The sequence below is a fragment of the Cnephaeus nilssonii genome (genome assembly GCF_951640355.1).
Source record: "Cnephaeus nilssonii genome assembly, chromosome: 8".
Classification (NCBI taxonomy): domain Eukaryota; kingdom Metazoa; phylum Chordata; class Mammalia; order Chiroptera; family Vespertilionidae; genus Cnephaeus; species Cnephaeus nilssonii.
The window spans coordinates 43,288,959-43,309,030 of NC_137079.1; the positions used below are offsets into that span (position 1 = coordinate 43,288,959).

Sequence of the window (20,072 nt, forward strand, 5' to 3'; positions counted from 1 at the left end):
CTGGCTGAAAATTATTCTCAGCTAAAGTTCAAGTGGTGTTTTGAAAGGAACATGGGTTAGCAATAAACAGAAATCACTAGCTTATTCAACTGTGAAATTTTTAATTAGTAAAATGTAGTGGCCTTAATGAATTCTGTTAAAGGAAACCTTCAAGGTGTCCCTTACCTAAAAGTTAAGTGTTTCACCCTGGCCAGGTGGCTCAGTTGGTTGGAGCATTGGCCCATACATCAAAAGGTTGCAGGTTCAATTCCCGGCCAGGAGGAGTACTGGAGGTAACCGATTGATCTCTCTCTCTCTCTCTCTCTCTCTCTCTCTCCTCCTCCTCCTCCCTTCCTCTCTCTCTCAAATCAATTTAAAATAAATGCATATCCTCATGTGATGATTAAGAAAAAAAGTTAAGTGTTTTCCAAATGATGTGTACCTTATTTCCCATTGCAAACTAGCAAAAATGAAAATAGCCACTTGGTGGAGACAATTTCCTAGTAGCACACATGCTAATATTAAAGGGAGAAGGAAAAAATGAGCTTTTCTTATGCTCGTAGCTTTGTGCATTTTTTGCGAATACTTTGAAAGAAGATCGGTATGGGGAGAAGGCATGAACTTTGAATTTTAGCTCTGGTTCTTCTATTTACCCACTGTGTGCCCTTGATTATGTTAGCTAATCTCTCAGCCTCTGTTTTCTCATCTGTAAAATAGGACAAGAACTTTTATTTCACAGGATGAATAAAATGAACAAAGTGTCTGGTGAGGGGGATAAGAAACTCATGGAAGCTTCCCTTCCATAATACTAAGATTGATTCTAAGCAGAAATTAGGGTTGGGGTCTTAATATATTTTATTGATTTTTTTTTAACAGAGAGGAAAGGAGAGGGGTAGAGAGTTAGAAACATCAATGAGAGAGAAACATCCATCAGCTGCCTCCTGCACACCCTCTACTGGGGATGTGCCCCCAACCAAGGTACATGCCCTTGACTGGAATAGAACCTGGGACCCTTCAGTCCTCAGGCTGATGCTCTATGCACTGAGCCAAACCGGTTAGAGCTAGGGTTGGGGTCTTAACATGGCATAACACTAACTCTAGACATTTAGCTTTTTCTCAGCCTCTTTTTCCTTACAGAGAAAACTGGGGTGATCTGATACCACCTGACGATGAAGAATCAGAGCTTCGAGCTCCCATAGGAAATTCAGAGTAATGACTCCATCATCTGCTTCCGAGAGGCTTGTTCTTCCATCTAAGACTAGACAGGAGAACCACGAGCTTTCTCTCTCCTTTCTTGGCTTTTCTTCTCAATCCGGACCTCACGCCCGGTCAGGCCTGGGGCCCCCAGAGTCACTTTCTCCCGTCACTGCAAAGGCAGTGTGAGGAAGTCCACACGCAGCATGCTGTCAGCAGGACCTGCCTCAGGATCAGCATCCAACAGGTGCGGCTGCCCGGAGACTGATGTTCTCGCCCACACTGATGTTGTTGTTATTTCTCTCTCTCTCTCTCCCTTCCTCTCTCTCTCTCTCAAATCAATTTAAAGTAAACACATATCCTCAGGTGACGATTAAGAAAAAAAGTTAAGTGTTTTCCAAATGCTGTGTACCGTATTTTCCATTGCAAACTAGCAAAAATGAAAATAGCCACCTGGTGGAGACAGTCAAGGGGGCCGCTTTGAAAAGTTCCGCTGGTAAATGGGGCAATCAACTCCTCTCGCCATGAAACTGTCGCAGTGTCACTGAATCCCCGTATGTTATTCTGGGAGATGCAGGAAAGTAAATCTGCCGCTTTGGCGGAGCCAGCAGGAAGAGTCTGATAAATCTGACTATAGTACACATGTCAAAGCCCTCGTAAGTTTAAAAGACAAGCAACAGGCCGAGAGTGCAACATTTATAACAAATCAAAGATTGACATCCAAATTTAAGAAAACAAATCATTTAAACCAAGAGGAAACTACAGAACCATGGGTATAAGATATGGACAAGCAATTCACAAAAGGGGCGGGGGGAGAAGATCAATATATGATAAGATGGTCAAAATCAGTGCTAATCAGATCAGGGAAATGCCAACTTAAATGATAACATGATAATGTCACCTATAATATTAGATGAAAAACTTAGAGATGAAAATGTAGAGAAATAGGTATTCTCACACACTGTTGGTAGAATGTAATTTGGCAGTATAAACTGAATATTAAAATGAATATTCTACAGCCCTGACAATACAATTTCTCAGCATGCACTCTATAACAACACACATACAGATAAAGAGGCAAATACAAAATTTTTCAGTAAAGCACTAACAAGAATGAAAAGCTGGAAAGGGTCCAATGTCTAACAACGGGTAAATGGTTAAATAAACCAGTTTGTCCAGGCGAATGAATACTATGCAATCATTACTTCTATATGTACGGACTGGGGAAGATAAGTTATTAATTTTAGAACGCTGCAGAAGAGTACGTAGTTGTGGTGTTATTTGTGTTTTTAAAAGTCCTTTTCTAGACACATGGAAGGCTATTTTGCAAACAGGGTTGTATATAAATGTCACTCCTCTTCCATTTGCTCCATTCACAACTCCCTCTAGAGCTAAATAAGTGAGGGTTATCCCTCCTTCCTTCTGCCTCCAAATCTTGATGCCATGCCCACTTTCACCTCAGACGTATTCTTCTGCACGTAATAATACCCAGCGAGCTCTTATTTGTCTCCCTTCTCTCTTGTCCCCCAACTGTCCTACAGAAGGAGCCATACCTATCTGGCACTCTATCTCAGGTTAACAACAATACAGTCACAACAGAAGAACGCGCTTAAAACAGTAACTGTTAAGCCCATATTCCTGAACGTAAACCACAGCAACAAAGAAACAAGAGGCTGCCTGTTCAAAGCATCGACCTGGATGTGCGCTCTGCAGAGCCACAGGAAATTCAAGGGCAATTCTAGGGAATCCACAGTGTGCCAGCCACTAATTTTACCCAGCAGGGTGTCACCCATCTAAAACCGGACACGTAGGCCCTTACAGGCAGGTTCCATCAAATACCACCGTGGAGCAACAAACATTTGCTTTTCGTGGCAAGCACCATCTTAGGGGAATTAAATCTTGTCTTTTATTTACTCAGCTATGCAAATAAAAATGTGCAGGGCAGTAATAAAAGAAAACACCTCAAATCTAGAAATAATGTAAATTTCTGTGGGGATCCATCCAGTCCTGCGCTGTTAAAATCCTGGAGGAAGAGCCCTAGAGCATGAGCACGCCTCTGACCCCGTTGATATCGACTGTTCTCTTGAGACTAAAACAGAGCCAGTTTTCTATGTGACCATCTCTCTACCCGTTGCTATAATGCAATGCAATAGAAAGCCCAATGAACAAAAACGATGTAGCAAACAATTTACAAAAGAACACCACGAGGGAGGCCCGGAGAGGCACCGACACAGAACCTGTCAGTCTCCCGCACGAGATTCTGAGTGGCCAGGACTCTCCACCCGCTGAGGCTCAAGGGCTGTTTATTTTCCTAACATTTGGAGGAAGCATTAAAGCCCTGGCTGGCACGTCTGTAGAAGAACTATTTTTTTTTTCGCGGTGGGGGGGGGGGGAGGGCACCCCTATAATATTTCTTTTCTGCTGCCCACTTTAAAAAGAATTCACGAAACGGCTAAAGGGAGTTCCAGGCAAGCCTATTTCGCTTTGAGGAGTCAATGACACCCTTAGAAGCCAGCTCTTCTGGGGAGTCGACGTGGAAGACAAGCCCCCTCTGCGTGACTGCGTGTCCTAACCGTCCGCAAGAGACGAGGGCCCCACAACTGTGTCCTTTACTCTCAGGACAGCAAAACTGCTCCCCTGCACCCCCGACACCCGAGAGTCACCCGCCGCATTTAGGCCTGTCTGCGTGTCCCCCTCCTAACCCCCACCCCCCCTAACCCTGGGATCCCGGGCTCCAATGGGCGCCCATGCAGGACAGACGTCCAGGGAAGGCGAATGACGGAACTTGGGGGCTCTCCCCAGCTCCCTCGGGCCCCAGGGGAAAAGAGGGACCGATCTCAGAGGAGTCTGCTCCCCTCCCATCAACCCCACCCCCACGAGGTCCCAGCGGGGGTCCCGAAGCCAAGCGGGCGCCCCGTCCGTCCACTGGCCTGACAAGAGGGAGGGTCGGGGGCAGGGGCCGGGGGATGCAGACCGTCCAGCGCCAGCATGGAGGGGAAGTCCTTGCAGCTGGAGACGCCCGTGGAGTCGGTAACGCATGTCTTCCACAGGTTGGCCCAAAAGGTGGCGGTGGTGATGACCGTGCCGTCGTTGGTGGATACCTTCCAGTAGTCGGTGGGCACCGTGGAAGAAACCAGCAACCAGCCCGAGATAGAGACCGTGAAAGCGATGATCTCCAAGGCGGTGCTCGCCATGCCGCCCGCTGCAGCCGCGCTAGCGCTCGCGCTCCGCTCCCACTCAGCCCGGACCCCGAGTGCGGGAACACGGGCTCCGCCCCGCCGCCCCGCCGCGCCCCGCCCCGCCGCGCCCCGCTCCGCCGAGACCCGCCGTTCGGGGGCGCGCAGCGATCGGAGGGCGCGCAGCGATCGGAGGGCGCGCAGCGATCGGAGGGCGCGCAGCGATCGGAGGGCGCGCAGCGATCGGAGGGCGCGCAGCGATCGGAGGGCGCGCAGCGATCGGAGGGCGCGCCCTCGGAGGCAGAGCGCTCTCCCCGCGCTTTTAGGAGGGCGGCCTAGCTTGTCTCCGGCAGGTGCTCGGCGCCCCAGGTGGAGAGGAGCGCAGGTCTGCGCACCCCTTCCTCCCCCCGCCCCCGCATCCCGGGGGCCGAGGGACCGCGGAGAATGGCTCTCCTGTTGGACAGACTGGCAGCCGGATGTGGACAACCTGTTGCGTCCCACCTTCCCCCACCCCTTCCCAGACCTTCCCAGGGCAAACAGCTTGGCTTCCAGAGTACCTTGTAAACGCAGAGCAGAAAAAGCCTATTGTGTGTCCTGCAAGCCCTGGGCCTGGTAACGCAGCCTCTAGAGGGTTTCGTGTCACACTTGTTGGGTGACCCTGTGCTGCTTGTCAGGAAGGGATTATTATGGCAGATCTGGGCTCGAAATCGGCCTTGCTCTAAAATTCTTCGGTTCTTTTTGGCCCTGTAGGATATGGGAAGCCATTGTGAAGAGGTGCTTGGCACAGACCTAAATTCAAGATTGCCTCAGGTGGCGAGCACAGGCTCCATCGGGGACTTCATTGCAGTCCCGAGCTTCCGTGCTCCAGCCACAATGCTGGTCTGTTGATACTAGTGCACTCACCACACGCAGGACATGTATCTAAGACATCTTCCTTATGGGACCCTCCCAGCTCCCAGGTCTGCGGCTATTCTATGAATTGATGGTTCTGTCGCAGTGGAAACGGCTCTATATCTTGTTTTTTCCACCTCCACCTTTCATGCCTAATTGAAAAGTTTAATTTATTCCTTCATTGCTGTCTCAAGGTATGCATAAAGATCAGGGTGTACTTTTGGCTCCTGAGGTCACGAATCTGGGCATAAATGAGAGAACAAAGACACTGGCTTTACTATGGGGTTATTATTTATCTATTTAAGGCTCTTGGTATGAGCTTTCAGGAGTCACTTCTTGCCAAAAGTAACCAAAGGTCCAAAACCTATAAATAAGTCCACTATAATAAAGCTAGTCGCTAACCCTCTGTTTCACAATCTTTGTGCAGGAACACTTTGGCTCTTTGTGAAGAATTTCTCAATTCCCTTTTGTCACTTTATTTTTTTAACCAAATGGATACAGAATGAAATTTGAGGAGAAGAGAGGAGGTTGGACCACAGAACCGTCAAAACAGCTTTGGAAGGACCGCTGAGGACCGCTAGGACAAGCTCGCACTAAACACAATTATCTTTTCTAGAGATAATATTTAGTTCACGCTCTAACCTTCAGAGTCATGGGTTCAGTGTGTGGCAAAGCGTGTGTTATGGTTTGCTTTGGTTTTGACAGCCTTTTAGAAAGTTTTTTTCTTCATATTGAACCCAAACCTATCTCTCCTTAATTTCCACCTAAATGCCGTAATCTCAACGGAGACAGCACAGGGTTAATCCAACTCTGGCTCTGCAGCAGCCCCTGGGAGGTGGGTGCGTGTGTGCTTGCCTTGTGTAAGTGAGAATAAGGGAGAAGATGGTTTGCCTGGTGGGATGGAGAACTGGTCACACCACTGTATTGCTCTTGGTCCCAACTTGCCTTAGTGTCTCCTGTTAGGGTCACCAGTGGGTCAAACTTACAGTTTGGGAAGCACCTGCCTAACCTCAATCTTCTCATCCTCCCTGCTATTCAGAAAGTCACCTTTGAGTCCTGACTACAAAGTATCCTCGACTCCTTTGTATGGTTTGCCTTTTTAACGTGCTTTTATCATCTGGTTTCTTGCCCTCCAGCATATTTCCACAATTATTTCTATGCCGTATTCCTTTCTAAGCAATCTACCTTTTTCTGACCCATTTTATTATTCAGAAAACACAAAAAGTCATGAACCAAGGCATTCCCTGTAGAGTTTCTTAAATTAAAAATTTTACAAATTTTGGTTTTGTACTTTATTTACTGGCCTTGTTTGACAGTCTCTTTGTTGGCTTGTGTCTTCCTCACGGTAGTTACTCACTAAAATTGGTGATTCTTTTTTGTTTTTATAAGATAAAATGCTTACCTATTTTTGGCACACACAAAAAAAAGTATAGTATTGCGACCTTGAAGACACAAGAGTTACTAATTTATCAACAGGTAGGCTATAAATTTCATGGTTTAATACCAAAGGCAGGCACATTATTAGTTAAAAGAAGGAACTATGAAGAATGGTTTGGTGTTTTAGATCAGTTCCCAAGAGTTATTTAACAGATAATGTAGCTCTGTCTGTGGTACTTAAAAAAATCCACAAACCCAGCTCACCATTGCAACATAGCTTCCAGAGGAAACAAATCCTGAATTCTAACTTGAATTTCCAGGAAAGCACATTCCCTCCCCCGACCTCCCCACAGATCAAATCCTTTAAGCCAGAGTCTCCACCAGTGGCTCTAGTAGTGATCTCTCCGAGGTTTCTGTTTTATAGTCAGGTTGGGAACCACGGCTCTGACTGTTGGAGATACACGTCTAACTTGGTAAAACAGATGGTGTGTATTAGAGAGAGAAAGAATATTAACCTCTTAGTTGAATACTTTGAAAACAAATATTCTTTTGCTGTAGAGATTGTAATGCACCGTTTTAACTTTAAAGGAGTTGAAAATATCACCAGCAACCCATCAATTAAGACCTGGGTGGCAGCACTATTGGTTCCTTTGCCAGTTCAAACAGACTAGGGTCGTCATGCCTGTGGACTTGATTAATCTTCTACCTTTATCCTTTGTTCATTCTATGAGGCCGGACAACCCAAAACACTTTTTCTTCCCTGGCATGTACTGCATATTTATTTTAAAGAGTTATACTTTAGACCCAACAAGTGCCTGACCAAATGATGAAAAACATTAACTTTCTCTAATACCTAAAGAATATTATGTAATGAATCAGCCATTTATTTTACAATGTCTTATATCTTGAGCTTTTCAAAACAAGCTTAGTCAGAAGAAACATAAAGATAGTACAGACTACCACATAATTTAACGTAAGAATGTCCAGGAAATGAATGGACCAAATAAAGATTTTTAAAAGAAGTAATGGATAAATGACCCATTTCACTTTAAGATTATAGAGTGCCAAATAACCTTTGCAGTTAATCTGCAAACCGATCTACAGAATACATTTCATCGGATAAATGCTTCTTTATTTTCTTTAGGATTCAGTTCAATGAATTTTTTATTTAACTATTCATAACAAACTATTCTTAACTTCAATATAAAAGTGAATGCAGCTAGAAAGTTACTTCTCCAAATTATTCAAAGTAACACTTTAATTAACAATAATTTGGTCTTTATAAAAACACCTGTAGATTTCTTCCTATATGAAAACTAATATATCTCCAAATTAATAAATTTGACATGAATACATGTAACATCCTGAGCTAAATGCTGAGCCTTTCTTTGAGACCTAAGCCACTGGGATTAGCACTGGAAGTTATTTCTTTGGAGTTATTATGCTTATTAAAGAAAAATTGAGGATTCCCCCACCCCAGCGGTTATTCAATAGGAGTGAAACCAGTTTAGCCAACTGAGCAGGAGATTTGCAGAAATTCTTTACTTGAGATTCAACTCATTTGCCAAACAACACAGGTGTGCCTTTCAACAGCTCAAGGATTTTCTAAGCATAAAATTTGGTTTCAGTATACATTAGCTCCTTCCTAGTAGCATGCATCTAATCAGCTGGGAAGAAACTGAAGTCATGATAAATGCAGCATTAGCTAAAAAAAAAAACCCCCAAAAAAAACAACTGCCCAGGAGCCAAATATAGTTACACCACGTCAGAGAAGACTTTAATACCGATACTGAGATAGTAAAATAGCATATCTGTGTTCTTTTTCCTTCCATTTCCCTAACACTCTTAGTTTATCTAATGCTCTAGATATTTGTAATCTACTTAGAATGAAAGCCACAGAGTGATAGGTGTAGTTCTGAGAATGAACACTCATACTTACTATTGCATCACTGATCATATATATGTCTGTCTACATATATTTTTTTTGCAAATTATAAGAAAACAAACAGTGCCTTATTTTGCTACTTTGGTACCCTTTGAGGCTGTACTGCATCGGAATATTTCAATGGGCCTATTACAAGTGGGTGCCATATATCTTGTGGGTTTGTTTTTTATGCATTCAATTAAAACACACTCATTCTCAATTCTGAGGTGTCTTAGGGCCTTCGAGATTCCTCCGGAGCCCCTGAACAGGTAAGGTTTGGGCCCCAGCAGCTCAGAGTTATCTTGGTGAACACCTTTCCAGCCTGGAATGACTCTCACTCTGAGATGCTGGAACCGTCAGGGCTTGCAGATGGTTGGTTATATTTGGCTGGTCAATAAACATCTTACGAATATTAATTCAACCTACCCAGGTTGGGTAGCACATAAATCTGTGTTCTGGGCAAGTTTTATTGATCTGAGTTGCAGCTTCCTCATTTCTAAAATGAAGGAGTTATTTTGGATGGTCTCCAAGAACACTTTGAACTCTAAAAGTCTCTGAGTCTATGATTCCTAATGAGCTCGCCCAATCACAGACTAAATCAACAAGGAGAGAAGGGAGGCAAGAGTTTTCTCACTGCTTTCCTTTCTACCCACTTCCTGACATTACCTCCCTAGCTATATTTAAAGGGGGTGGATGATGGAGAGGAGGAGTAATGTGGCACTGAGAAAAGAAGATGGGTGGGCACTGAGGAAAAGTGGAGGATTGTTTGGGGGAGGGAAGTGCATGAGGATAATGTTCTTACAATCTCTATTGACAGTGTCATCTTCAATTGTCAATTTTATCAGAAACGTGATATAGCATGGTAGTTCAATTCACTTAGGAAGCAGGGTGATATAGGGGACATCTTATCCAACTGATAAGATGGATAAAATTCTAGCTCTGAATGGCCTTAGGCGGGTCACCTAATTGTTCGGCTATGTTCTTCAATTATAAAACAGGAATAAATAATAGCTTCTTTCGAAGTTATTGTGAGGATGAGAGACAATGTATATAAAGGACCTGGAACATGGTAGATATTCAATTTTTTAAATGTGTATTATTCAGTTCATTCATGCTCTTTCATTTCCTTGCCTCCCTTTGAAGTGATAAAGTCACATTTTTCCTAAAAGTGGTATTAGTCAGAGTTAGTCTGACATGTAGTAAGTAAACAAGAATGGGCTATATTTCAAATCTTAACGTCAAAAAACAGGAAGTGTTTATAGAGTGCCAACAAAGAAGAGGTAGGTGCTGAGAGCAGAGGGTGAGAAAACAGGGAGCAAAAGCAAGCTTTGTGTGTGTGTGTGTGTGTGTGTGTGTGTGTGTGTGTGTGTGTGAGAGAGAGAGAGAGAGAGAGAGAGAGAGAGAGAGCAGTCCAAAGGAAGTGTGACAAAAGTGAGAAAACTAGAAGGTAGGTAATGTAAAAGGTGGACAACTACAAGATAGAATAAGGGTAATGGAAAACTGCAAGGCGAAAGGAAGGGATTTTAAAAGAAAGAGATGAGAAGGGGGCAGGGACCTGCCAAAGAGTGGAGAGGAGGAGTAAGGTGGCACTGAGAAAGGAAGATGGGTGGGCACTGAGGAGAAGTGGAGGATTGTTTTCACAGCCCTCACCTTTCTACATTACTGCGGGTAAAGGGGGGAAACAGCACTTTCTAGTGCCTGTTACAAATGAAGAGACTTTCCCCTCTCCCTGGTCCTCAGAAGAGAGCTAGTGAGAGGTTTCTTTATTTAAAAGTACTCAGAAATCCCATGTTTACCATTTGGCTCACTTCATGGGAAAAATTATTGGAAGTTTAAAACGAAATTTTTATGAGTCAAGAATGCAAGTTCTTCCAGAAACATACCCATAAGCAAATACTTGTGAGGTGGTTGTTGTTGTTTTTCCAAATGTAGGCTTTCTTCTATTTTTTTAATCTAATAAAAACGTATACTGTACCTTTTGTATACCAGTCCCATTTCCAGTACTTAACTCATTTAATAACAGCCATACAAAGTAGGTGGCATTTTCATTCCCTTTGTACAGATTCTCATCTGTACACCCAAATCACAGAGAGATGGGAAAACTTGTTCTAGAAGGAGGTGGGGTTTAACAACATAGCCCCCTTAGTTCTAGAGTCTTTGTAATAAATTGCTTCCAACCAAGACAACTCTGTAGTTTGTGTAGAGTATTCAGTTACTATCCACTGAGTATATGAACCTACACACCCACAAAACATGAATTGAAGCAATTCCAGATCATTTGTATTTATCTTTATAATGCAGAAGAATGGCTTTTATAATCAGATTTGAACAGGGTACCTAATTTCCTTATTTAATTTCATTGTTTGATTAGATCTTGCAATAGGTGAATTGAAGTTCAGTAATATTCTGTTTAACAATGTTCTGGGCAAGGCTGATTCATTATATCACAGTTTGTGTTTAGAACATTTATCTTAAAATGTGTGTGTGTTTGTGTAGATGTATGTACGTATGTATACATGTCTGTATACACACATATGTATACACACATTAGACTAGTACACAGTTCGTTGGAGTACTTTGTTAACTCTGTCTTTTCCATACTGTCAGCCAGTTAGAAAATAATGAGCACCCACCCTTCTCCCTGCTTGTCCTGAATTGGGGGTGTTCTGCAGTCTGTGTTGTTTACCGTGCTAGGCCTGTCTTCCTTATGTTTATTTTGCTTTCTGATGAAGTTTGACCCATATTCGCTGACAAAATGTATGCTACAGTCAAACAAAGGAAAAGTGTCTCATTCATGGGTTAAAATGCAATGGCTGGTTGTTTCTGGAATGACCATACTGCCTGGTGTGTCCACAGCAGTGCAGGATGATTCTTGTTTTTTCATATCCTTAGAAGCACACTTGTTTTTATCTGACTATATAATTGTCATATTACTACTTTAAACCCAAATTTGTCCATTTCCGAAGTTCATCTCCTTATGTTTAAATGATATCCTAGTCATCTATGTTTTGAAGACATTCAAAAACATGTGTTTAAAGATAAAAAATACAAATACTCAAAAGTTTCAGATGTTACTGTATCCAAAGTTAAAAGGTCATTATCCAAACATTTTGGGGTCCATTACTGTTTGTTGTTCTTTGTTGACCTCCTCTTACCCGGTTATGACACACACACACCAAGCGCAAAGGAATAGAGGCTAAGAGATAAAAATAAAGGGAGAATAAGAGTGACATATAATAAAAGAGAATGTTTTCTCTAATTGTTAAAACATTGATTGGAAGTGAAGGTGATAAGCGTAGGAGATGATGAAGGGGATTTTTAATATGAGTTTGTGTGTATGTGTGGAGTGAGGGGGGGAGCAGGACATTGACCAACTTCTGCTTCATTGGGTTGCTTTAGCCATCTCAATAGATAGATAGATAGATAGATAGATAGATAGATAGATAGATATCTGAAAACTATATCTATACACATCTGAGCACTGGAGATTTAATACATTTAAAGAGCCATAATTAGTCCTGTGTTTTGGGAGATGAGGAAAAGGCAGAATACAATGACTGAATTAAGCATGAAGATCATATCAGCAGGACCAATCTCTTCTTTGATTTTTTTCTTTAAAGCTAAATTGCTCAAGTGCTGGAAAAGAAGTTTGTGACCAGAATCTCCTCATCACCAAATATTATGTGATAATTGCTAGGTGTGCCAAAAAGGCAAGTTTTCTTGCCCACTGATTTTTGTCTCCATTTCCTTAACAGTATCTTTAAAGGCAACCTCAGCTGTCATGGAACTTGATGGGGATGCCTTTAAGGAAATGATTTAGAAAACAGAGTTGATCAGAGACTATTGAACATCCCTGAAGCTGGGAAGAATGACCAATTATTATGAGAATAGTGACCTGAAAAAACTTCAGCCAGTGGTTTTGATTTCTGGTAATTCAAAGAGATTGGGGAAGCCAGTGTAAGAGGGTGGGATTTATTGCCATGAGATGCTAAAAAAGCCCATTTAGTTCACTCAGTTTTTCCTTCCATTTCAAGAAGAGCATTATTCATTTATTATAATTCAAAATACATTTATTGGGTGCCTATCATGCTGCAGGCATCCTTTCACACTTTGTGGATATGGTAAACAAAACAGACAGAATCTCTGCCCTGACACAGCTTACATTCTACTGGTGGAGACAAGAACAAGGTAAGAAGAAGATTTAGTGTATCAGACAATATACACTAAGATGAGAGAATAATCACATTTTAGGACCTCCTGCAGGTCTACAAGGTGCCTTTGAGTCAATTCAAAAAAGATGCTCCGTCATCTGTGTGGCTGCAATCCCACAGCGTGGACAGCAGAGTGTGGGTACAGGAGCCCCTGCCATATGCAGCCAAGCCCCGAAACTACTTCATCATCACTGTCTTCCCCATGTTTCACCATGTGGTTAAAGCCTATAAGGAAATAGCTCAGATGCAGCTTTTCCATCTACGTTTATGTCTATTTGACTTTTACTGAAATATATATACTTAGTTTGATGCTGTTTAAAAACAATATGGCACACATGTTTTATAGTTCTAGAATATTAGAATTAGAAAGACTTTAAAAATTATTTAATTCATCATTTTACAGAGGAGGAAACTGGAATCCACAAGTAACTTCTTTTAAAAAAATTTTTTTTATTGATTTCAGAGAGGAAGAAAAAGGGAGAGAGAAATAGAAACATCAATGATGAAAGAAAATCATTGATCGGCTGCCTCCTACATGCCCTTCCCCCCCCCCCCCCCCCCGGGGATTGAGCCCACAACCCAGGCATGTGACCTGACCTGAAATCAAACCATGACCTCCTGGTTCATAGGTCAATGCTCAACCACTGAGCCATGCAGGCCAGGCCTCAATGACTTCTTAATGTATATTAATTTACTAAGTGTATGTTGAAGTATGATACTAATTGGAATAATATTTTGTATATGTTATTCTTCAAAAGTGTATGAATTTGAAAAATTGTTCGAGTTGAGTGCTGAAGAAAAATTTGAATTATAAGCAAGGTTTAAATATTTAAAAGTGAAAATTATCACTTTCATGCAGGTTCTTCTCAATGCTATGTTTTTTTCCAATGAAATATTAATAAGTATATTTCTAGGAGGTTTTTGTTTCAGGTAAATGCAGAGTCATCTGTATAAATGGCTTTTGAATAGTAACATCAAAAGAAAGGAAATAATGTTTGCTGATAATAGGGTAGACAGATAACTGGCACACCTCTTTTTGTGGTTCAAAGCAATTGTTGTTTCTATGTTTGATTTAGGGTTTGTAGAAAGAATTACTGAAAAGACCTAAAAAACAAAGTTGATGTCATGTTTTGCCTGTGATTATTATAATGCCACACCTCTAGGATTTGGAACACAAAGCTTTCTGACAAACAAATATGCCCTAAGTCAACTACTTCCCCAACATACAATTCACCCATGTATGTAATCCTACAGAGTTATGCAATGTTTTGTTTTCCAATCAAAACATGATATGAAGATTATATTTTATTTTTTTTGACATGGCAAATGAAGTAGCCAATAAAATTTGGTTAAGCAACCTGAATGATTTTCTGTTTGTTAGTTTCTAGAGTTTATATACTGGAAAGGAGGAAAGCAAATATAAGTCATTATTTTATGTTAATTTCCAAATATGAAATGAATTAAAGCATAGATGTTACAAAACTGAATAATTATGAGCATTGATAAGTAGTTGTTGGATTCAATTGTATTAATCAAAAAGGATAAATGATAAAACATTGAATGGAGTATTAAGCATAAACTCTCAAAGTCCATTTGTAAATATCTAAGTTTTAGTTACTCTTCCAAGTAAATAACCTTTTTAAATGAAGTAAAGTCATATATTTTCAAATTATAATTTTGCAACAAATATGGGGCCTTATTTTATACTTCAAATGATCAAGTTAATCCTCAAATAATTATTCCTTTGGTCTTTGACAACCCACTATATTATACATTATAAATAATATATTTATCACGAAAGAATTTTTCTACAGATGGTTTGCAATCACACAATGTGAATTTAGGAAAATGCAATATGTTTTTTCATTTGTTTATTTTTCTCCGTTTGTAAACAGAGTTGACCTCTAGCAGAGTAGTGCACTTTTATTGCACTTTGCAATACTGAGCTTCACAGATGTTGTGTTCTTTACGAATTGAAGGCAAGACCCTCCACCAGCAAAAATGATATGATTTGCTTTACTACTGTGGTCTGAAACCAAACCTGCGATATTTCTGACATATGCCTGCACTGAGAATCTACCAGGAATAGCTACATGGTAAATTTGATCACAGATTAGGCTCACCAGTTTCTTGTATACTTTTTCCTAACAGTGAATTACTTTTGACTTTCATGATGCTTGTATTTCACTGGTTTAAGAAAAACCAAGCTCAGTTCTAAGTAGTATGCACCACCTCAACCCTACTTACTTAAAATAGCACCTCTCTTTTTTCTCACCACCTCAAAAGCTCCAGTTGACTCTCAAACTCAGGACACAATACTTCTCAAAAGGGTGGATTTTATTTTTTATTTATTTATTTATTTTTTTAAATATATTTTATTGATTTTTTTACAGAGAGGAAGGGAGAGGGATAGAGAGCTTGAAATATCGATGGGAGAGAAACATCGATCAGCTGCCTCTTTGCACACCTCCTATTGGGGATGTGCCCACAACCAAGGTACATGCCCTTGACCGAAATCGAACCTAGGACCCTTGAGTCCGTAGGCCGACGCTCTATCCACTGAGCCAAACTGGTCAGGGCTCAAAAGGGTGGATTTTAGACTTCCCCATATATACTAATGTTCACTTTACCTAATCAATGGACAAATGTGAATGTGGCTCCTTACTGATTATGACTTCTGTTTTACTATGGTTATGACTATGACTCTGACTTTAACTATAACATTTATTTATTTATTTACTGAATGTAGCATACACATTTCCAGTGCAATGTTTTATATCTGGTAAATAGAGCCAAAGAGGAACCACATCTGTGACTACATTTCAAAATCACATTGACTTTTGAAGTACATACATTCATATTCTGAATAAAATAATCTTTATTAAACACAAAATAATGGAGTTTAAATGCCACCCTGCCCTAATTCCTATTGTGTTAAAGTAATGAACATAGCATACCATTTTTAAATATGAAAATATAAGGTCAATACAGCATTGGAAGGTGTGTGTGTGTGTGTGTGTTTATTGTTACCCTTGAGTGCAATGTAAAGAAGTAGCACTGGACTGCCCTTTAAAGGACCTGGCAACAGATACATGGAAAGGTGCTGAACCTCACTGGCAATTAGGGAAATGAAAATCAAAATCACAATGAGATACCACCTCACATCTATTAGAAGGGCTATTGTCACCAAGACAAGTAATCACAAACGTTGGAGATGTTTTGGAGAAAAGGGGACCCTCAGTCACTGCTGGTGGGAATGTTAACTGGTACAGCCACTATGGAAAACAATATGGAGGCTCCTCAAAGTATTATAGAGTTACCATGTGTCCCAGCAACCCCTCTTCTGGGTATCTACCTGAAACTTTCAAAACATTTATTTGTAAAGATACATTACCCCTATGTTCATTGGAGCATTAATCACAGTGGCCAAGACATGGAAACAACAGGAGTGTCCTTCAATAGATGACTGTATATGGAAGATGTGACATACACACACACACACACACACACACACACACACATACACATACATACATACAATGGAATACTATTCAACCATAAGAAAAGGTGAAATACTGCCATTTGTGACAAGATGGATGGATCTTGAGAATATCATGCTAAGTCCAACAGGAAAAGTCAAGCACCATATGATTTCACTCATATGTGGGATATAGAGCTGAAAGCAACAGATGAACAAACAAAAACTCATAGACACAGATAACAACATGGTGGTTACCATTGGGAAAGGAAGGTGGGGAGGAGGGTAGTAAAAGGTAAAGGGGGTCAAACATTTGGTGACAGAAGGAGATTTGACTTTGGGTGGTGAACACATAATAAAATATACTGTTGATATATTATAGAATTGTATACTTAAAGCCTATATGATTTTATTAACCAACTAGAGGCCCAGTGCATGAATTCATGCATGGGTGGGGTCTGGCCAGGCGGACCTCAATTGGCGGATTGGAGCTGGGCCTGTTGGGAGGAGGAGATGGTGGGAGGTTGGCCGGCCCCGATTGGGGCCTGATCTGGGCCAGGATGGCTGGGGGGAGGGTCCTTGGGCGATTGGCCAGCGGGACCACCCCTGATTGGGGTGGGGGGCTGATTGGGGGCAGGGCCGGCCATGAGGAGGGCCTGTGGGCAGTGGGCCGCCAGTCCCCTCTCCTGAATGGGGCTGAGGGAGGGGCCGTGGGAGGTTGGCCTGCCAGTCCCAACCCTGATTGGTGTGGGGAGGGGGGCGACCTGGGGCGGAGCTGGCTGGGGGGAGGGGCTGAAGGCCAATGGGGTGGTGGGGGCTGATCAGGGGTGGGGCTGGCCATGGGGAAGGGCTGCAGGAGGATGGATGGCCGGCCCTGCCCCCTATTGGGGTGGGAGGGGTGGTCAGGGGTAGGGCCGACTGGGGGAGGGGCCACCAGCTGGCCCCACCCACTCCCCCCGATCAGGCCAGGTCACTGGCTGCAGTGGGCGTCATAGTGACCAGTTGTTCTGGTCGTTCTGGTTTTTTATTTATATATATATCACCCCAATAAATTTAGTAAAAAAATGCAAATAAGCAAACAAATAAATAAACAAATAAAGGACCTAGCATCCTGTACTGGTGCTGTCGCTACTTTGTTAATTTATAATTACTTGGGTCTATTTTTCCCATCTGAAAAGTGAATGTTGAAGAGAGTCTAAAATTCTTCTTAGCTCTAACAATAGAGGGAGGAAATAAAAGTTCAGTAGGAGAATATTGTTTCCTTCTCCCCTTCAGACAGGGCTGACAGAGGAAAAACAAGAAGGAATGTGGAGACAAAGGCAAAGAGAAATAGGAGTGAAAGGAAGGTCCGCACACAGAGCAAAAGTGTTAAGCACGTGATGGAGTCGTTGTGCTAATATGGAACCAGCAGGAGAGTTAGAATCATCCAGAAATCTTTCTCACCACTCCCGAGATCTACCCTTCAGTTCTCAATTTCATTCATCCTTACCTCTGCTGTCCACTCCCTCCTGGTTCTGTTCACTTGCTTATACTTGCCTCTTTCCATTGGAAGCAAAGAATAGCCACCTCAGCCTGGCCATCTCAAATTCCTCCCATCCCCGACCAGTGTTAGAAAGGAAAGGCAGACCCAGAAACAAGGAGGCATGGATCAGACTGTCGGGCCTCAGAGGGAGGGTAAGGGAGGGTGGGTAAAGGGGAGAGATCAACCAAAGGACTTGTGTGCATGCATATGAGCCTAACCAGTGGTTAAGGACAACAGGGGGGTGGAGGCATGCGTGGGGAGGGGTGTGGGATGGGAATGGGGGGATGAGGACAAATATGTGATACCTTAATCAATAAAGAAATTTAAAAAATAAATAAATAAATAAATAAAAAAGAGAGGGAAAAAAAAAAAAAAGAAAGAAAGGAAAGGCAGAGAGAGTTTCAGCTCCAAGTGTGTACGTCCTAATTCCCTAAGCTCTATCCTAGGGCACTGCTGCCTCTGTTTATTTTCCTGGCTGGAATGAAGCAATTTGTAGAAGGTCCCACAGCAGGTTAATGACGAGCCAGGTTTAGCATGCACAGCTGCTGGTTTCTCAGTGTGGGCCCTGGGCCACAGGGCCACGTGGCTGTTCCACACGCTGTTCCAAATCACACACTTGTCAACGGCAAGGAACTTCCTATGCCTACTGTGGTGGACAAGCTTTCTTAAGCAGGACACGTCCAGAAAACCTCAACGCCCAAATCTTGAAACTTTAAAAACACTACGTTATGGGAGTGGGGGGGGGGGGGGGCAATGGTAAGATATGTACAAATATAATACCTTAATTAAAAAAATTGGAAAAAAAACCAAAAACACTACGTATCTCTTTCAGTTCTAAACAAAAAGATTGTTGTAAGTATTAATCCGGTATTATCAGTGTCAGTGAAAAACAATGTTCCAACAAACATGAGACTGTAATCGACTACTCAAGCTCTTAAGTTAGAGGTTTGATCATATTTTTACAGATAACAAAGGGAGCCACATCATTAGCCAGCATCTATTTTTTGTTTTATTTTTTTCTGATATTTTCAAAGGATTCCTATATGCCATTTGGTTCTTATCTAATTCAGACAAGCAATTAAAAAGTAGTGTTTTATAATTTAATATACATCCTGCTGCATTTCAGTTCAAAACAGTTCTTAAAGGTAAACATTTATTAAAGGATCAACATTATTCTTTGAAAGCTGGATAAGACCCCAAAGAATCACATTTATTTGAGCTCAAAATAAGGAGAAAATTCTAAGTTCCACAGCTTTTCTAAAAACAACAAACAAACAAAAAGGAATGTGCTAGTGTCCTCAGGACAAAATGCTGGAAAGGTAGTAAATATAGCTTCAATGACAAATAAAGCCATTTGGCAATTAGCTCTCATTGCCCATTTACCTTTATGGATTATTAATGCTCTTAAACAAGGCATCAGCTTTCTTCCAGCTGTACATTTCTAACGGGATCTTTCCTTTTGTCTTTATTATAAAGTCATATTCATTTTCTAAACAAATTGATTTCAGAATCCGAGTTTTACACCCCTGAATGTGTACCAACCGGAAAAGGATCATTTCAGATAAAATATATTGAAGAATGCTCCATTTCCAAATGCCTCAATATAGATACAAAGTCTGAAGACAGATTCAAAATCCAATCCAATCCTCCCACCAGCCTCCTCAGTCTTTCTTCCGTACTGTTGTAAGATGTACTTGTGTCTTTGACTCCTGATGCTCTCCACTGTCACCAGCTGTCCTCAAACATTTTTGGTGGCAGATGGGCCTGATCTCTATTGTTGGAGAGCAATAGGAAGGTTCAGAAATGTAACAAAGTTCAGCATCATCAAACAAGTTGAGCATTTAAAAGTCACCTTCTTGGTGGAGTCTACTGGAAATGGAATCTAAGGGGGTTAGAAGTGCTGCCATTAAGGGGTACAGCAGAACAAGGGAACTGGCCGTGGCATGGGGCAGAGGAAGAGGAGGAGTCATGGGCCCCCAAAATCTAGAAAAGAAAATGTGATCCCGACTATGCTCTAGAGAAGACGAGATGCAGTGTGAGAATTTCAAGGTGAACATATACATTGACACTGCAGTTGGATGGCGTGCATGGCGAAGGCACGTTTTAGTCACAGGCAGTTCGTCAACCACATAAGCAGCGGAAGTATGAACTTCTTTGACATTCTTACAAATAATTTAGCAATGGATTATAGACTGTCATTAAATGAAAACTGAAAATAATGCTCAGTTATTGTTGTCATGCTAGTTCCCTATCAAAAACGTATGCGGATTTTGACAACGTCGTTTCAGACTGGTGCATTAGAGGGACTATGAATTTAGCC

At 41.7% G+C, this 20,072-nt stretch overlaps 1 protein-coding gene across 6 annotated transcripts in view; it reads right to left on the reverse strand.

The window, feature by feature from the left end:
- CLDN10 (claudin 10) overlaps positions 1-20,072 on the reverse strand; it is a gene marked incomplete at both ends in the record, with an annotated part of 111,535 nt that overhangs the window by 19,335 nt on the left and 72,128 nt on the right. For 2 of the 6 annotated variants that reach the window (XM_079778541.1, XM_079778538.1), the window contains one exon: positions 4,148-4,367. The exons of the other annotated variants lie outside the window; for them this stretch is intronic. In XM_079778541.1, coding sequence (XP_079634667.1) covers positions 4,148-4,367 — 220 coding nt within the window. Of the gene's footprint in view, positions 1-4,147; positions 4,368-20,072 lie in introns of those variants that run through there. 6 annotated transcript variants of the gene reach the window in all.